We start from the raw sequence: 20753 nt of genomic DNA on the forward strand, positions 1-20753 counted from the left end.
TTCACCCCCCTCTCAGTCAATTGTTCGTGCACCTGTGACGTCCTACTGCTGAACAGTGCCATTGCAAGCTGCTAATTCTCACAGGTACACCCTCACACCTTACGCTATGAACTCAATTTACACCTAACTGCATTATCCTCTCAAGAAGGTATTTATAACTCGCTAAAAAGGGCAGCCGGTAGCTTTAAGAGCGTTGGGCCAGTAACTGAAAGGACGCTGGTTTGAATCCCGGGGCAGAGTGGGTGAAAAATCTGCCCTTGATCAAGGCAATTGAGCCTGTGAGTCGCTCTGGATAAGATGACTAAAATGTAAAATAATTGATTTCATGTACTAAATCAGCAAGTGCCTAATATATCTGGTCTTATTTATGTTATATGTGAATTATCAGGCCACAGGAAGGTATATACACTACCGGTCAAAAGTTTTGGAACATCTACTTATTCAAGGGTTTTTATTTATTTTTTACTATTTTCTACATTGTAGAATAATAGTGAAGACATCAAACCTATGAAATAACACATATGGAATCATGTAGTCACCAGAAAAGTGATTCTTCAAATAGCCTTGATGACAGCTTTGCACACGCTTGTCATTCTCTCAACCAGCTTCACCTGGACTGCTTTTCCAACAGTCTTGAAGGAGTTACCACATATGCTGAGCAATTGTTGGCTGCTTTTCCTTCACTCTGTGGTCCGACTCATCCTTAGATGCAGGAAATGCAGAAGGTTGTAAAGAGCGGTATAGAGTAGTGTTGATGCAGCAGAGATAACATCAGGCTTCTGCTCTTGCATGTGTTATCTGCTCCTAATGCTTCTCACAAAATGTAGCCCTTTTTTTGTGCAAATAAATACACCTAAAGATAAATACACTTTTAGCCCTCTATCTAGGAATAGTCTTCCCTTTTCATGCTTTCATGGGGTAAAGCTATCATATCCACACAGAATGTCAGATACAGTATATTCCTCTTTGAAGGGTTAGTTAGGGTTTGTCACTTGATCATTTACCTGTTTTTAACTCCAACATTTTGAGGACACATGCTAGAGGTCGACTTGGGCCCCTGCCATTTTAAGTCACATGATGTCTATTAAACTCTGCAGAAATGAGTAGTGTGGCCCTAGATGTAATGCACCCTGAGAAGTGTGAAAAGGAGAACACCACAGTTCCATATCTAACAGCAGGCCCCAAGGGTGTGATGACAGAGTGTGGACAGGAACTGGCTGGTTGTGTAATGGCTAATGTTGCATGTGTTGCCCAATGGCTTCCCTTACCGTCTGGTTGTCCTCGTATAGCTTGAGGTCATAGCCACTTAGCTCCACACAGAAAATGATGGCGGTCACGCCCTCAAAACAATGGATCCACTTCTTCCTCTCCGAGCGCTGCCCCCCCACGTCTACCATCTTGAAGGTGAGCTCCTTGAAGGTGAACTTGTTCTCCACGATGCCCGTAGTCATGTCGCGGGAGCACAGGATGTCCTCCACGGTGGGGATGAACTCGTTGGAGGAGATGCGGTCCAGGTCGTTCAGATAGTAGGCAGTATTATCCTCCAGGTGGTACTCGTTGGAGCGGCAGAAGCACTCCTGCACGCCTGAGTCGGCCCACAGGCGCTTCATGACCCCCTGCAGCTCCTCTGTGATCTCCCCTTTGCTCTCGGCCGGCCCGGTCAGGGCGAAGAGCTGCACGGCGTCGTAGGCGCGGTCGGGGTTGTGGAAGTCGATCTTGAGCGTGGCCAGGGCACGGATGATGCGTGTGAGCGAGTCGATGGCGTTGTAAAGGATGAGGGGCTTGTACTCCTTGCAGGCGTCCAGATTGAAGCCTCCACTGTGGATGATCTTCATCTGCTTGACGATGGTGCTCTTGCCAGAGTTGCTGGTGCCCAGCAGAAGGAGCTTGATCTCACGCCGCTGCCGCTGGCTCTCCGAGCGCAAGTGGCGGTCGATCCGCCGGGAGCGCCGCGCCGCCTCCTTCTCCTCCGAACTCTGCCGGCAACCCATGGTCGTCTGCCACGCAGTGAACACCGAGGAAAACGTGGTGATCACAGAGGAGAACGTGCCGGGTGGCAAAAGGGGGCGCGTCCGGGGTCAAACTAAAATAATCTGGAAGATCAAAAGGAACAGAGATAAGAGAGTAACGAAGAGAGGGATCAGAGCAGGAATAGGATTACGTTTGAATCTTCAAAGCTGCAGGGGCTTGATGGGAAGCAAGAGAGACACCTTCCACTCAGAGCAAACAGAGGGAAACGACAACCATAGAGCAGGAATGACTCAGGAATATTTCATTCTCCTCGTGATCTAGAGGCTGTGCGTTGGTCCTCTGTGGGTTCATCCCAGGATTTGGGACTGGGGTTGGCACAGAGCTCTACCAGGACATGGTGGGATGCCCACACAGAGCCTGGAGCTGGGGCTTGGGTTGGACTGCCTAATTCCACGGGTGCTGGGGGTCATATCAGGGGTCACCCCCTGAGGAAACTTACGGAACAGGAATGGGGATGGAGGTGTTAGTGAAGACAGTGTTCGGGGATGATGTGTAGGTGCAGCAAATCCCCCTCGCTCTCCTCCCTCATGGCTCTCACGTCACCGCTCCCTATCTTGGTGACAGCATTCATCCAGGGCAGTCCTTCACGCCTTGTCTGCCTCCTCTCTGGGCTATATTCTGCTCCGTTTCCTCCTCGCAGTGGTGCGTCTCAGGAAACTGAAGGTCCCCGTTTCTGCCAACAAAAGAGGGAGAGGAGAGACATGATCAATGAACACAGTCATGATGAATCAGAGCATAGGAGCCCGAGAGGAAACCGAGAAGTGGAGTTGAGCTGCTTCATTTATGTCTCACAAAACACACAAAATGCAGATACTAAAATACACACTCAAACAAACATGTAGAGAGAGACACACACAAAGGACACAAAATATCATACCCCTAAAACTGACAGTGTATTTCCACTACAATGCATGTGGAGCACACAGCACCCGTTCTCTTGGTCAAAGCCCAGACCTGTATCTCAGATCCTCAGCTGTGTCGCCATACTGTCCCTCTCAGTGCTCACTTCCTCTTTACTGTTTCTTTCTAACAGGCGTTTCTCCTATCTCCATCTGCAGCCCTGTGTTACCATAGACCTAGTCTGAGCTGAGTCATACACAAGAAAACACACACACATATACACACAAACACGCATCCACACACACAAAAGCAAACCCAAAAGATATCCAGGGTGTGAAACGGAAACACATGCAAGATGAATGTCTCTCCCCCTAGCCGCTCTCCCCTCACTTCGCCCCTGGACTCTCCCGCTCTCCTGTCTACCTAAGGCTCTGCAAGCTGATGTCATGTGTGCTGTTTATTTACTATCACAGTGGAAAATAACTGCCTCAAGCCGACAGGTGCCTCTCACTGTTTCATTCCACTGCAAAGACTGATCTCTGCCTCAACCTCCAATTTGTGATCCTGCAGGTGCATGGTTCAAAACAGTCAGGAAAAAAAATTGCAGCTTTGGATATTAAGCAGAAAACAAACAGATTGCCTTACAAAAATACTGTCTACAAAAATGCTGAAAACATTTTCCACCATGTGAATTTTTATGAATTATTAACATTTTCTTTTGTCATATAATCACCGTGTGAATACATTGCATTTAATGTGTTGGAATACTGCAGGTAGTCTGGCACAAAATGATTAGCGCCCTTGATAAAGATGAGCAAAAAAATACTGTATCAAATAAATAATAACGACACTGAGTGAACCAAACACTAGGAACATTTGCTCTTTCCATGACATAGACTGACCAGGTGAAAGCTATGATCCCTTATTGATGTCACTTATTGAATCCACTTCACTCAGTGTAGATGAAGGGGAGGAGACCTGTTAAGTAAGGATTTTTAAGCCTTAAGACAATTGAGACATGGATTGTGTATGTGTGCCATTCAGAGGGTGAATGGAAAAGACAAAAGATGTAAGTGCCTTTGAACGGGGTATGGTAGTAGGTGCCAGGTGCACCGGTTTGTGTTAAGAACTGCAATTCTGCTGAGTTTTTCACACTCAACAGTTTCCCGTGTGTATCAAGAATGGTCCACCACCCAAAGGCTATCCAGCCAATTTGACATAACTGTGGGAAGCATTGGAGTCAACATAGGCCAGCATCCCTGTTGAATGCTTTCAACACCTTTTAGAGTCCATGCCCCGACGAATTGAGGCTGTTCCGAGGGCAAAATGGGGTGCAACTTAATATTAGGAAACCATTCCTAATGTTTTCCACAGTTGTGTCAAGTTGGCTGAATGTCCTTTGGGTGATAGACCCTTCTTGATACACACGGGAAACTGTTGAACGTGAAAAACCCAGCAGCGTTGCAGTTCTTGACACACATACCCCGCTTAAATACGCTTAAATATTTTGTCTTGCCCATTCACCCTCTGAATGGCACTCAAATAAATCCATGTCTCAATTGTCTCAAGGCTTAAAAATCCTTATTTAACCTGTCTCCTCCCCTTCATCTACACTGATTGAAGTGACATCAATAAGGGATCAAGGCTTTCTCAAGGATTCACCTGGTCAGTCTAGGTCATGGAAAGAGCAGGTGTTCCTAATCTTTAATACACTCAGTGTAGCTCAGTATTTGTATTATTTATTTTGTACAGTCTTTTTTGCTAATCAGAACCAAGGGGTGCCAATCATTTTGGACCTGACTGTATATTACAGTGAATGGACTGCATTCTGAGCTCGGACTCTGGGACTCTGATAAATAGATGCACATTGTGACAGGACAGACCGTATGCTATTGGTTGTGTAACAAATGTGATATCACGCTGTGGCCTAGTTTTGTTGGCCAGACTACACTCTTCAGACCTGTCACACACAGAGAGAGAGAGACAGACAGACGAGGAGAGACAGAGAGAGGCAGAGAGAGAGGGAGAGACCGAGCGAGAGAGACCGATAGAGAGAGACCGAGAGAGAGAGCATTCCCCAAAGTTAGTGAGATCCACTCTTAGAAAGACTCGGAGGACTGTCTGACACAGCAGAAGCACCACACAACGCAAACAGGAAAGACAGTATTGTTCTTCTGCCTCAGGCACTTGATTGCCCAAGCTCTCAAAATGGCGGAGCCAGCCAAACCAGTTAGAAAGCTGCACATCACTGATTTTCAGAGGCCATAAAAGGAGTTATTACAACGAACGGTGCATGAGCTCATTTCAATGTGCAATTTCAGCGTTCTTCAGCATTGCCATACTGCCTCAGAGGTAATGCTTCTTTAGATAATTGCTGAGGAGGTGGTGGGATGTGTATTTCTTCATGATTACGCAACAATATCCCCACATTTAACGCAGGCTCTTGTGAACGATATTACCCATTTCCCTCTCTGAATGTACAGACTGTCGTACACTTAATGGTGGGTTTATTTGTTCAGTTAGATTAGATAGATTGACGGTTTAGGTATTAGTTGAATGGCGAACTAGCATGGTATTTGTCTTTTGGTGTTAACATTACACTTTTGCAAGCATTTAAAGGCAAACATGCAACTGAGCTAAATGATCAAACGCTGAAATACACCAATGGGCAAATTATTTTGATCAGTTCAAGTATCACTTTACTCCCTGTCTCTGCATTTTGGCTTGTTTCCGTTGTTCAGTTGACCAGTTAATTCTACATGTAGGCCACTGACTTGATGGCATGACAAGGTATGCATTATGTTAGTGTGGAAGCACAAACACCAGGGGCAAGATAAGGCACGAGGTCATTCGGCAGGCCTTCCACTCTGAACATGCAGATAGTCAGGTATAGTGCCTCCTCTGCTTACGGAACTACAGAACTGCTTGCACTCTTTCTCGTAAGGCACGTGCCAAGTGAGAGGGGGGCATATGGGGTTAGTATCACTTCACAAATATTATTTCAGGCAACTACAATACCCCACCCTTTTTGTGTCCAAATGAAACCGTACTTATTGAAACAGTGTAACTGGATGCACTTTAAACCTGGTTACCCAGAGCACACTTCACCAGTTCACTGAATCAAGGACAGTAGTTGTGATGTGGAGAATAATGGCGTTGTGTGACGTAGTGAGGGCGTGTCCCTTTTAAGAGTATGCGAGAGGAGGGAGATGTAGCGCGGAAGGGGCCGTGGAGAGAGGCCAGGCCAGGCTCATGTTTAATGAGCACTGAGGTAATGTGATAGTCAGGGTGAGACCAGCTCTGTCACTCTCTCGCCTCTCCTTCACTACTTGTTGCACACGACACAAATGGCTTCCTCTCCTATTTCTAATTCGACCATGCCGCGAACAATTACAATATCTAATCATTATTAGAAATGAGCAGATGTACTACTGTCACGGTAGTGTAATGGGCTATTTCTGTCATGATAGTGGAAAGCACCAATTTGCCATCAGAAAAAAGTCAATCATTTTAGATTGGGAGGTGATGGTAATCCTCAGAGGGTAATAGAACATTCCTGGTTAACGGACAGAATGCATGCACAGGCCTTTATTACCTGCATGAACAACTAGTTCAAAATGTACATTATGTGCAAATTGTGTAAAACCCACACATGCATGACATTGCATCAGCATGTGTTCAAATGGAAATCGAAAATGTTATGTATGATGTTCTTGAAGCAATTGTGTTATTTGTGTCCCATGTCCTAATGTACAGTGGATATATACTGAACAAACATAAAAACGCAACGTGTAAAGTGTTGGTCTCATGTTTCATGAGCTGAAATAAAATATCCCAAAAGGTGTGGCATATCAAGAAGCTGATTAAACAGCATGATCATTACACAGGTGCACCTTGTGCAGGGGAAAATAAAAGGCCACTCTAAAATGTGCAGTTTTGTCACACAACACAATGCCACAGATGTGTCAAGTTTTGAGGGAGTGTGCAATTGGCATGCTGACTGCAGGAATGTCCACCAGAGCTGTTGCCAGAGAATTTTATGTTAATTTCTCTATCATAAGCTGCCTCCAACATTGTTTTAGAGAATTTGGTAGTACGTCCAGCTGGCCTCACAACCGCAGACCAGACCACGTGTATGGCGTTGTGTGGGCGAGCGGTTTGCTGACGTCAACGTAGTGAACATAGTGCCCCATGGTGGCGTTGGGGTTATGGTATGGGCAGGCAGGCATAAGCTACGGACAACGAACACAATTGCATTTTAACAATGGCAGTTTGAATGCACAGAAATACCGCGACGAGATCCCAAGGCCAATTGTGAGGCCCATTTTCTGTGACCAACAGATGCATATCTGTATTGCCAGTCATGTGAAATCCATAGATTAGGACCTAATGAATTTATTTCAATTGGCTGATTCCCTGATATGAACTGTAACAAATTGTTGCATGTTGTGTTTATATTTTTGTTCAGTAACGTTATATGATACCAGGACTATCCACACATCACCACTCTTTTTCACATGTAGTGTGGACATTATCTTTTCCTAATAAATAAAATAGGACTATGAAAGAGGTTGCAATGGGGTCAGTCTGCTAGCCTTCCTTTATCCGATGGGCTGGGCTGAATTAAATAGAATTAATTGAGAGGCACATACAGATTGTAGAGCGAGACAATGAAAGCCAGACAATTTAAGAATTGAGGAACAGGCAGGTGCTGTTTATGTGCTCATGTCATGTTTAGTGATGATAGAGTTGCTAGACAGAGGAGTAATGTTGTTCTCAGGTCATTATGTTTTCAGAGCGGAGTGTGTGATGAGTATGGTTTAAAAATGAGGTGAACAGGTGTGTGTGTTCATGTTTTGTATTTGAAGAGGGATCATGTTAGGTGTTGAAAGTAGAGCAAACATACTGTACTGTCCATTGTCCAAAGGTTTCTGACACAACAGCCAGCTTGACATGTGTTGAAATAAACATAAATAATCAAGTAGAAATACAGGTATACAGGAGTATGATTTTCAAAATCAAAAATACACCTGAAGAGGTGTGTTGTTTTAGATATGATGAACTCTGCATACTAGTTGTTCCGAGAGCATGCAGCATCTCCCCCAGGCCCAGGGTTACCATGCCTACCTTGTATGCCACTGCTCCATCTCTTTTGCCACTGAACAGGCCTGGCTCTGGCAATAAATAGATTATGTAAGTCCTGACAAAAAGCACAATGGCATCTCTGTCTTATTGATGAATACCGTTGTTACGTAAAGCATCTCACCAGCAGTTGCGTTGTGCGATATGCCCCAGTCCCTCTTCACTCATGTCTACACACACACACATGCATGCCCCTCTCCTCACATGCACATACCACATGAACACACATGAACACCCCAGGCCTCTTCCCAACAATCACAGTCACTGGTTACTTTACATCACGCTGAGGTTACTTCCCCCCCCTCCCCTCTCCCTCTCTTCCCTCTCCCTCCTCTCTCTCTTTTTCTCTCACACTCTGTTTCTCACTCGCTTTCTCTCTCCCATCTCTCTCTCTCAACGGTCCTCCGTGAACCTCACAGACAGTAAACTGTGAAATAGGGATCGTTTTGCACACGCTTATGTTTCTAATGTTCCATTTACCCATTGGTCCATGACAGTGCAGGGACAGGGACAGTGGTTTTTGGAGAGAGGGAGGGTATAGGGTTTACTACCTGCTGGAGGCTGGGGTTCCTGTGGTAGCAGAGCAGCCTGGCAGACTGAGGGTACTGAGGACACCAGACTAAATAGTCAGTCAGTTACAGTTACCCTCCCTGACCTGGCTTCCCCAGTAGACATGAAGACAGTTGAGTTGTGTGACACATTAGCCTATAGTGTTTTCAACCAGTGAAGGCTGCTGAGGGGAGGACGGCTCGTAATAATGGCTGAAATGGAGTCAATGGAATGGGATCAAACACATCAACGATGTGGTTTCCATATGGTTGATACCATTCCATAGACTCCAATCCACCCAATATTATGAACCATTCTCCCCTCAGCAGCCTCCACTGTTTTCAACCAACAAAAATATTGTTAACGAACAATAATGACCAACTTCCTGGCATTGACAACTTCAATGGAAAGCTACTGAGGATTGTAGCTGACTCTATAGCCGCTCTTATATATGTCATATATTTTATCTGAGCCTAGAAGAAAGTCTTTGTCCTCAGGCCTGGAGGGAAGCCAAAGTAATTCTGCTACCGAAGGGTGGTAGCAGCCTTTACTCTTTCTAATAGCAGACCTATAAGCTTGCTACCAGCTCTTAGCAAACTATAGGAAAGAATTGTTTGACCAAACACAATACTATTTCTCTGTAAACAAGTTAACAGACTTTCAGCATGCTTATAGAGAAGGGCACTCAAAATGTATTGTACTGACACAAATGACAGATGATTGGTTGAAAGAAATTGATAATAAGAAAATTGTGGGAGCTGTACTGTTAGATTTCATTGCAGCCTTTGATATTATTGACCATAACCTGTTGTTGAAAAAACTTGTGTTATGGCTTTTTGACCTCAGCTCTGTATCGACGATATGGCAATCTATCAAATAGAACTCAAAGAGTTTTTTTAAATAGAAGCTTCTCTAATGTCAAACATGTAAAGTGTGGTGTACTGCAGGGCAGCTCTCTAGGCCCTCTACTCTTTTCTATTTTTACCATTGACCTGCCACTGGCATTAAACAAAGCATGTGTGTCCGTGTATGATGATGTACAAATCAGCAACCACACCTAATGAAATCACTGAAACCCTTAAAGAGTTGCAGTCTGTTTTGGAATGGATGGCCAGTAGTAAACTGTTCCTGAACATCTCTAAAACTCAGAGCATTGTATTTGGTACAAATCATTCCCTAAGTTCTAGACCTCAGCTGAATCTGGTAATGAATGGTATGGCTGTTGAGCAAGTTGAGTAGTGTCATGACATTGGCCTGTGGGTAAGGTTTATGACCCCCCCATAAATACCTTTCTCCCTTCCCTCTCTCTCTCTGACTCTCTGAAGGACTCTTGAATAGCCTTTGTTAAACATAGAGAGTCTGGGAACATCAAACAAGTGGGGGGAAGGAACCATACTGTATTTCGGTAATAGAACCAGTTGAAAATATGCGGTGGTACTTAATGAATATGATGTCAGTTCGGTTGTCATCTGAGACATTATGACTGATGACAGGACGACATAAACTGTATCTGGGAAAGTCTACACATTCTAGTTATCAGATTCACATGGCATTGTTGTGCAATTTAAATGTTTAAATATGACACTATTTGTGAAAAGATTAAATGTAATTTTAGCTTCCAAATGAGAGATTTGGGTTTTCATAAAGTTAGAACTCTGCTCAATCAGTGGCCCGCCCCTGTGAAGAGACATGGGTTATAAACTATGAAACACACCCTTTTCTCCCTCCACTATATAAGCCCTTGACGAAAATGTAACTATCTGTCCCGAGGACGATAGGACGACGGTCCATACGTTGAAAAGGACTAACATGTCAACTACAAAACTAAGCCAACCTCAGCATGAGCTTTGTTGTGAATGGTACAAACTTTGAACTCTTATTCACTACAGAAGTGAGACATCCTAGCCGTTGAGTTAGCAACAGCAGCTGTAAACGTGGGCTAGGAAAGGACGGACGACGTATCCAGTCTAACACACATCGACGATACTACAACGTAATCCAATTTACCACCAGTGACATTCTTCCGAGGACAGGAAGATCTCTGTTGGCCAACACGGCCAGCATCTATGACCAACCTACCGAAGCGCAGCTCAGAGTAAATATTTATTGCATTTTCCTTTTCCAAATGGCCGGTAATTTAGAATGCATAAGATACTGTATTTACGATAGCAGAGCTTCTCCCTTTGTTCCTCAGTCTTCCCGCTCTTTCACTCAAACCCAACCCCCTTTTCTTTGTGTAACCAGCTGTCATATCTGTTCCGTCCGTAAGGGACGTTTTCCTTTATGACATCATTTGTAATCAAGGTATGATTCATTCTGTGTATATTTAATTCGGTGTGATTAATTAGGTATTTAGTAAATAAATAATTAAACCCAATGTTGTATTGCTGATTCAACTTGTTTGTGAAGATTCTACGATGTTCTACGATGTTCAGATGAGACTGAAATAAGGTGCCGATTAATATTGACTGCTATTGATGTAAAATGTTACTAGGTCTTTCAGAGTTTATTCGGAAGATAACAGCTCTATAAACACTCTTTCGTGGTGGCCCGACTTTATAGTTAATTACATTTACATAATTACCTCAATCAGGTAATATCAATTACAGAGAAAGGATTTTATAGAATAGCATGTCATATCACTTAATCCGGCATAGCCAAAGACACAACAGTAGACTAAATTACTTGGCATTACCTTAGATTATAAACTGTCATGGTCAAAACATATAGATTCAATGGTTGTAAAGATGGGGAGAGGTCTGTCCTTAATAAAGAGATGCTCTGCTTTTTTGACACCAAACTCCACAAAGCAAGTCCTGCAGGCTCTAGTTTAGTCTTATCTTGATTATTGTCCAGTCGTGTGGTCCAGTGCTGCAAGGAAAGACCTAGTTAAGCTGCCGCTGGCCCAGAACAGAGCGGCACGTTTTGTTCTTCATTGTAATCAGAGGGCTGATATTAATACTATGCATGCCAGTCTCTCTTGGCTAAGAGTTGAGGAGAGACTGACTGCATCACTTCTTCTTTTTATAAGAAACATTAATGTGTTGAAAATACCAAATTGTTTGCATAGTCAACTTATACACAGCTCTCACACACACACTTACCCCACCAGACATGCCAGAAGGGGTCTTTCCACAGTCCCCAAACCAGAACAAGAAAGAAAGCGTACAGTATTATGTAGAGCCATTATTGCATCGAACTCCATTCCGTCTCATATTGCTCAAATAAACAGCAAACCTGGTTTCAAAAAACAGATAAAGCAACACCTCGCGGCACAACGCCGCTCCCCTATTTAACCTAGATAGTTTGTGTGTATGTATTGATATGTAGGCTACATGTGCCTTTTAAAAAACGTTTTTATGTAGTTCTGTCCTTGAGCTGTTGTTGTCTGTTAATGTTCCATATTTTGTGTGGATCCCGGGAAGAGTAGCTGCTGCTTTTACAACAGCTAATGGGGATCTTAATAAAATACCAAAATACCATAACAAGAAAAGCAGCGCAACCTAAATAGGTTGTGAGTAGGCTTGGCTTGGTGAACGACATTACGGGAACAGAAAGTTGGGAGTGAGAAGAGCTGACCTGATGGGACTCGTGATCATTTAGACAGATACAGTGCCTTGCGAAAGTATTCGGCCCCCTTGAACTTTGCGACCTTTTGCCACATTTCAGGCTTCAAACATAAAGATATACAACTGTATTTTTTTGTGAAGAATCAACAACAAGTGGGACACAATCATGAAGTGGAACGACATTTATTGGATATTTCAAACTTTTTTAACAAATCAAAAACGGAAAAATTGGGCGTGCAAAATTATTCAGCCCCTTTACTTTCAGTGCAGCAAACTCTCTCCAGAAGTTCAGTGAGGATCTCTGAATGATCCAATGTTGACCTAAATGACTAATGATGATAAATACAATCCACCTGTGTGTAATCAAGTCTCCGTATAAATGCACCTGCACTGTGATAGTCTCAGAGGTCCGTTAAAAACGCAGAGAGCATCATGAAGAACAAGGAACACACCAGGCAGGTCCGAGATACTGTTGTGAAGAAGTTTAAAGCCGGATTTGGATACAAAAAGATTTCCCAAGCTTTAAACATCCCAAGGAGCACTGTGCAAGCGATAATATTGAAATGGAAGGAGTATCAGACCACTGCAAATCTACCAAGACCTGGCCGTCCCTCTAAACTTTCAGCTCATACAAGGAGAAGACTGATCAGAGATGCAGCCAAGAGGCCCATGATCACTCTGGATGAACTGCAGAGATCTACAGCTGAGGTGGGATACTCTGTCCATAGGACAACAATCAGTTGTATATTGCACAAATCTGGCCTTTATGGAAGAGTGGCAAGAAGAAAGCCATTTCTTAAAGATATCCATAAAAAGTGTTGTTTAAAGTTTGCCACAAGCCACCTGGGAGACACACCAAACATGTGGAAGAAGGTCAGATGAAACCAAAATTTAACTTTTTGGCAACAATGCAAAACGTTATGTTTGGCGTAAAAGCAACACAGCTCATCACCCTGAACACACTGTCAAACATGGTGGTGGCAGCATCATGGTTTGGGCCTGCTTTTCTTCAGCAGGGACAGGGAAGATGGTTAAAATTGATGGGAAGATGGATGGAGCCAAATACAGGACCATTCTGGAAGAAAACCTGATGGAGTCTGCAAAAGACCTGAGACTGGGACGGAGATTTGTCTTCCAACAAGACAATGATTCAAAACATAAAGCAAAATCTACAATGGAATGGTTCAAATATAAACATATCCAGGTGTTAGAATGGCCAAGTCAAAGTCCAGACCTGAATCCAATCGAGAATCTGTGGAAAGAACTGAAAACTGCTGTTCACAAATGCTCTCCATCCAACCTCACTGAGCTCGAGCTGTTTTGCAAGGAGGAATGGGAAAAAATGTCAGTCTCTTGATGTGCAAAACTGATAGAGACATACCCCAAGCGACTTACAGCTGTAATCGCAGCAAAAGGTGGCGCTACAAAGTATTAACTTAAGGGGGCTGAATAATTTTGCACGCCCAATTTTTCAGTTTTTGATTTGTTAAAAAAGTTTGAAATATCCAAAAAATGTCGTTCCACTTTATGATTGTGTCCCACTTGTTGTTGATTCTTCACAAAAAATACATTTTTATATCTTTATGTTTGAAGCCTGAAATGTGGCAAAAGGTCGCAAAGTTCAAGGGGGCCGAATACTTTCGCAAGGCACTGTAAATGTTGGTGTGCGTGAGGCTGTCCAAACGGCCTTTATCTGGCTTTGACGTTTTTACAGCGGCATGTGAATCAATGACTGCCCTGGTGCAGTTGTACTTAGAAATGAGATCCAAGCAGCTTAGTCCTTTAATCTATTCTTTGTCGTCATCGTCAAACTAAAAGTAAGATGCCAATCACATTGTTTCCATATTGAATAAAGTGATTGAATTAGACCACATAAATAAATGTTGAGAGTCAAAAATCATATCATCTTTTTTCTCTTAGGCGACCAAGAAATTCAAGGACCTGTGTTAGAGTGGACTAAATCTGTATCTAATATTCCTGTGAATTCTAGCTGGTTAGATGGGAGAGAGCCGAGTGACAAATGTACATGTTTTTTCTCAACGTTTAAACATAATTTTTTTATCGTTTAATCGTTAATTAGATGTCGATTTACAATTCAGATATAGTCATGCGTATAACCGCTAGGGGGCGATGTAGTTCAAATCTACCGCAGTCCTGGCTGCCTACCAGACGGTGCTCAACTTACTGCTGTCCCCGACCCACTCAGCAACGATAGTGGTTAATGCCGTTTTTACGTTATCTTCTGTCTGCCTCTCCTCCATGTTCTAAGTGGTTAGTACATGGTACCCCTCCTGTCTCAGCCTCCAGTAATTATGCTGCAATAGTTTGTGTTGAGCGGACTAGGGTCAGTCTGTTATATCTGGAGTATTTCTCCTGTCTTATCCGGTGTCCTGTGTGAATTTAAGTATGCTTCCTCTAATTCTCTCTCTCTCTCGCTCTCTCTTTCTTTCTTTCGCTCTTTCTTTCTTTATTTTCTCTCAGTGGACCTGAGCCTAAGGACCATGCCTCAGGACTACCTGGCCTGATAACTCCTTGCTGTCCCCAGTCCACCTGGTCGTGCTGCTGCTCCAGTTTCAACTGTTCTGCCTGCGGCTATGGAACCCTGACCTGTTCACCGGATGTGCTCTACCTTATCGCGGACCTGCTGTTTTCAACTCTGTCTCTACCACACCTGCTGTCTCTACCACACCTGCTGTCTCTACCACACCTGCTGCCTCTAACTCTGAATGATCAGCTATGAAAAGCCAACTGACATTTATTCCTGACGTGCTGACCTGTTGCTCCCTCTACAACCACTGTGATTATTATTATTTGACCCTGCAGGTCATCTATGAACATTTGAACATCTTGGCCATGTACTGTTATAATCTCCACCCGGCACAGCCAGAAGAGGACTTTCTCCATCCGGGCCGTCAGTTTTTTTCGACATGGCATCTTGCAGTCTGGTTCTAGATATGCCATCAGGGCTTTGAAGCCGACATCCTCTACCAATGACAATGGCTGCATTTGAACTGCAATCATTTCTGTAATCAGCACTGTGATTACCTGTCTAATGTCTGTTGTTGGGGGCCTGTGCTGCTGCCAGCAATGGTTTGGGTCTCACAGTACCTCCCTGTACTCTGATTTACATTTTGTGTAAAACTCCACCAAAAAAATGTTTTTTTCCTAGTTGTTAACGATCCCAATTTATTTTAAATGTTTAACACCCGTAAAGGACACAGAGATGATGGCTTGCCAGCCTTGTGACCAACCAACTGACCAATGAAACCATTGTCAACAAACTAGTAATGCAATAAAAAATGTCAAAACATTTCCCATGAGACGGATCTGGGCCTTCATTTTATTCAACACAGGCCTTTTGTTCCGATAAATCAGAGGCACATAAAGTATATGTTGTTCAATTACTTTGAAAAAGCAGGGCCCTGGAATTTTCTGGTCTATAGAGCATTTATTTCTTGGATTGAAGACACAAGTTTTCTATCTTTCTCCGCAACAAGCTAGGGATTCTGAGGCGCACTGTGACGTCTGACTGATTGAGACAGTACACATGACTTAAATCAGCCAGTTAATTGTTCCTGATAACTCCAGTTCAGAGCAAAGCACTCTGGGACAGGGAGGCAAAGGAAGATGCATATAGAGTTTAGAGAAAGACAGAAGGGTTGATACATTTCTTTGTAAGGTAAAATCAAGTCTGAAATTTCAAAGTGGAAATTCCAAACTTCAGAAGCTTTTTAAAACCTCAAATACACTACAAGTTCTACATTTCCTGCATTGCAGGAAAGTTCTAGTGCAACAGGTTGATCAAATTAAGATCCTACATCTGTATTACTTACACAAATCCCACTGACCTTACCAAGCAGTCGTCTTAGTTCTAGAGCCGGGGTGGGGAAAAACACCTTTAAGTGGGCGGTCACTATTTGTGTTTAAAGGGGCAATCTGCAGTTGCTACATCCATTTTTGGATGCTTATAAATTAATGGGAATTTATTTGTGAAGAATAGTACTTACAAATGCCAAATGAGCATAGTTCAACTGTCGTACCCCATCAGAACCCAAAACATGAACTTGTCTTACTCCAATGTTTGTAATCAAGGTGAATGTAAACAAACACTATATAGCCTCAAAACATGGTTCAATCATGGTTTGTCAGTCCTTGCGTCCATAACTCTGTCTATGAATTTGAGAGTCATTACATTTCTCCAGCCCCACCCCTCAGCTTGTTACTGAAACAGTTGTTGTTTCATTGTTTCTGTAATATTTGTTCTACTTACCCAGAGTCAGATGAACTTGTGGATACCATGTGTATGTCTCTGTGTGCAGAATGAAGGAAGTTATGGTACGTATTAATAGAATACAAGGTGGGCGATGAAACTACAGAAAGCCATTCATTTTCAATGGAAGAGAAGCAAAGTGGGCGGGGGACCGTTGGGCGATGCGAGCATAGGCAAGTAATCAAATCAAATCAAATCAAATCAAATCAAATTTTATTTGTCACATACACATGGTTAGCAGATGTTAATGCGAGTGTAGCGAAATGCTTGTGCTTCTAGTTCCGACAATGCAGTAATAACAAGTAATCTAACTAACAATTCCAAAACTACTGTCTTGTACACAGTGTAAGGGGATAAAGAATATGTACATAAGGATATATGAATGAGTGATGGTACAGAGCAGCATAGGCAAAATACAGTAGATGGTATCGAGTACAGTATGTACAAATGAGATGAGTATGTAAACAAAGTGGCATAGTTTAATGTGGCTAGTGATACATGTATTACATAAGGATACAGTCGATGATATAGAGTACAGTATATACGTATGCATATGAGATGAATAATGTAGGGTAAATAACATTATATAAGGTAGCATTGTTTAAAGTGGCTAGTGATATATTTACATCAGTTCCCATCAATTCCCATTATTAAAGTGGCTAGAGTTGAGTCAGTGTCAGTGTGTTGGCAGCAGCCACTCAGTGTTAGTGGTGGCTGTTTAACAGTCTGATGGCCTTGAGATAGAAGCTGTTTTTCAGTTTCTCGGCCCCAGCTTTGATGCACCTGTACTGACCTCGCCTTCTGGATGATAGCGGGGTGAACAGGCAGTGGCTCGGGTGGTTGATGTCCTTGATGATCTTTATGGCCTTCCTGTGACATCGGGTGGTGTAGGTGTCCTGGAGGGCAGGTAGTTTGCCCCCGGTGATGCGTTGTGCAGACCTCACTACCCTCTGGAGAGCCTTACGGTTGAGGGCGGTGCAGTTGCCATACCAGGCGGTGATACAGCCCGCCAGGATGCTCTCGATTGTGCATCTGTAGAAGTTTGTGAGTGCTTTTGGTGACAAGCCGAATTTCTTCAGCCTCCTGAGGTTGAAGAGGCGCTGCTGCGCCTTCTTCACGATGCTGTCTGTGTGAGTGGACCAATTCAGTTTGTCTGTGATGTGTATGCCGAGGAACTTAAAACTTGCTACCCTCTCCACTACTGTTCCATCGATGTGGATAGGGGGGTGTTCCCTCTGCTGTTTCCTGAAGTCCACAATCATCTCCTTAGTTTTGTTGACGTTGAGTGTGAGGTTATTTTCCTGACACCACACTCCGAGGGCCCTCACCTCCTCCCTGTAGGCCGTCTCGTCGTTGTTGGTAATCAAGCCTACCACTGTTGTGTCGTCCGCAAACTTGATGATTGAGTTGGAGGCGTGCGTGGCCACGCAGTCGTGGGTGAACAGGGAGTACAGGAGAGGGCTCAGAACGCACCCTTGTGGGGCCCCAGTGTTGAGGATCAGCGGGGAGGAGATGTTGTTGCCTACCCTCACCACCTGGGGGCGGCCCGTCAGGAAGTCCAGTACCCAGTTGCACAGGGCGGGGTCGAGACCCAGGGTCTCGAGCTTGATGACGAGCTTGGAGGGTACTATGGTGTTGAATGCCGAGCTGTAGTCGATGAACAGCATTCTCACATAGGTATTCCTCTTGTCCAGATGGGTTAGGGCAGTGTGGTTGAGATTGCATCGTCTGTGGACCTATTTGGGCGGTAAGCAAATTGGAGTGGGTCTAGGGTGTCAGGTAGGGTGGAGGTGATATGGTCCTTGACTAGTCTCTCAAAGCACTTCATGATGACGGATGTGAGTGCTACGGGGCGGTAGTCGTTTAGCTCAGTTACCTTAGCTTTCTTGGGAACAGGAACAATGGTGGCCCTCTTGAAGCATGTGGGAACAGCAGACTGGTATAGGGATTGATTGAATATGTCCGTAAACACACCGGCCAGCTGGTCTGCGCATGCTCTGAGGGCGCGGCTGGGGATGCCGTCTGGGCCTGCAGCCTTGCGAGGGTTAACACGTTTAAATGTCTTACTCACCTCGGCTGCAGTGAAGGAGAGACCCCATGTTTTCGTTGCAGGCCGTGTCAGTGGCACTGTATTGTCCTCAAAGCGGGCAAAAAAGTTATTTAGTCTGCCTGGGAGCAAGACATCCTGGTCCGTGACTGGGCTGGATTTCTTCCTGTAGTCCGTGATTGACTGTAGACCCTGCCACATGCCTCTTGTGTCTGAGCCGTTGAATTGAGATTCTACTTTGTCTCTGTACTGGCGCTTAGCTTGTTTGATAGCCTTGCAGAGGGAATAGCTGCACAGTTTGTATTCGGTCATGTTACCAGACACCTTGCCCTGATTAAAAGCAGTGGTTCGCGCTTTCAGTTTCACACGAATGCTGCCATCAATCCACGGTTTCTGGTTAGGGAATGTTTTAATCGTTGCTATGGGAACGACATCTTCAACGCAGGTTCTAATGAACTCGCACACCGAATCAGCGTATTCGTCAATGTTGTTATCTGGCGCAATACGAATGTCCCAGTCCACGTGATGGAAGCAGTCTTGGAGTGTGGAGTCAGCTTGGTCGGACCAGCGTTGGACAGACCTCAGCGTGGGAGCCTCTTGTTTTAGTTTCTGTCTGTAGGCAGGGATCAACAAAATGGAGTCGTGGTCAGCTTTTCCGAAAGGGGGGCGGGGCAGGGCCTTATATGCGTCGCGGAAGTTAGAGTAACAATGATCCAAGGTCTTTCCACCCCTGGTTGCGCAATCGATATGCTGATAAAATTTGGGGAGTCTTGTTTTCAGATTAGCCTTGTTAAAATCCCCAGCTACAATGAATGCAGCCTCCGGATAAATCGTTTCCAGTTTGCAGAGAGTTAAATAAAGTTTGTTCAGAGCCATCGATGTGTCTGCTTGGGGGGGGATATATACGGCTGTGATTATAATCGAAGAGAATTCTCTAATCGCAACCAAGGCAGGACCTAAATTTGGGAAAACTGAACCTTATGCAAATACTCTTCAATATCGCGGAGCGATTGACTAATCGAAGCTCACCTTATCGTCAAGTCCCTACTGGATTGGCTGTTGATACCAAGCACTACCTAGCATGCTTGCTAGCACATACATGAGGGCGAAGCTAGCGTGGCGATGCGAAATACAAGGGAATTACAGGGGATTACATTACGGGGGATGGCCCACTATCCAATTCTAGCAAACTGGTCAATCGCACGGCGATATCGCTGAGTATTTGTGTAAAATTCAACTTTCCCCAATTTAGGTCCCACCCAGTTCATGCTGCCTTGCCCATGCTTGCATCGTCCAACAGGGGGGCCCACTTCGCTTTCCTCCATTGAAAATAAATGGGTTCCATTGTTGCATCACCCCCTATCATGTTTAGTGGAGAAGTACTGTAAGTGGTAGTTTCACGAGCTAATACTAACTAGCGTTTGTGCGTGACTGGAAATCTATAGGCAGGCCTAATCTAGCATATGCTACCGTACCTGTAGACTTCCATTCATTGCACTAGCATTGGCTCGCGAAATTACCTCCAGCTTCCTCCATACTGCAGACAGAGACATACAAATGGTATCCATGAGTTCATCTGCCTCTGGGTAAGTAGAGAATGGCTTAATTGCCAGAATCTCGCAGTATCCCTTTAAAGGTACAAAAGGTCTAGATTATTAAGAACATAATGCGGTAAGATTAATATTCAATATTTGGGGGGTTAACCTCACTACAGTTTAATAACAGATTAGGAGCTGTGCTGGATCTCGGGAATTTAGAGGGAGCAAAACCCGAAAATTGATTTGATCTGTAGCTATAAGAAAATAAGACCAAGTCACAAAATAATAACTGATTCAGAGTGAAAAGTGCTGAGATTGAGATTGCGGTGGAAACTTTCAAAGATAAACTCGCTGTTACTGGAACACTGAGAAATTACTAATTATCGATGCATAGCCTGCAATTCAGTAACTGGAGATGATTGATTTACAATATTTGGTTAAGAGCTGGTGGAGAAATGACCCATGACCACCCTAGATGTTCTGAGGCGTAATTCAACTTTGGTTTCATTAGTGTTGGATTGTATAATAATTCAAAGTGTATTGAATTTGATCCAATAAAGTGGAAGTGCTCACTCAAAAAATGTGTTAAAATATAGCTTTAAAATGAGGCAAAACACACATACCAAAACACACATACCAAAACGCACATACCAAAATGCAGATACCAGCAGGCTGCCTTCAAAAAACTCGGACAACAACCAGAAAGTCAATATAATATCCCTCAGGCAGCAGAGAAAAAGATCAATGTCACTCCACTACAACCTTCC

General features: G+C 43.9%; 1 protein-coding gene across 4 annotated transcripts in view; it reads right to left on the reverse strand.

The window, feature by feature from the left end:
- Window positions 1–20753, reverse strand: part of LOC139408703 (guanine nucleotide binding protein (G protein), alpha z polypeptide) — a 47795-nt gene that overhangs the window by 12778 nt on the left and 14264 nt on the right. For 2 of the 4 annotated variants that reach the window (XM_071152934.1, XM_071152933.1), the window contains exon 2: window positions 1269–2704. In XM_071152934.1, the coding sequence (XP_071009035.1) occupies window positions 1269–1991 (723 nt within the window). In that variant the 5' untranslated portion in view covers window positions 1992–2704. Of the gene's footprint in view, window positions 1–1268; window positions 2705–2908; window positions 2964–20753 lie in introns of those variants that run through there. The other 2 variants (XM_071152931.1, XM_071152932.1) reach the window with 2 other exon arrangements.

Source organism: Oncorhynchus clarkii, chromosome 5, assembly GCF_045791955.1.
Source record: "Oncorhynchus clarkii lewisi isolate Uvic-CL-2024 chromosome 5, UVic_Ocla_1.0, whole genome shotgun sequence".
NCBI classification, from domain to species: Eukaryota; Metazoa; Chordata; class Actinopteri; order Salmoniformes; family Salmonidae; genus Oncorhynchus; species Oncorhynchus clarkii.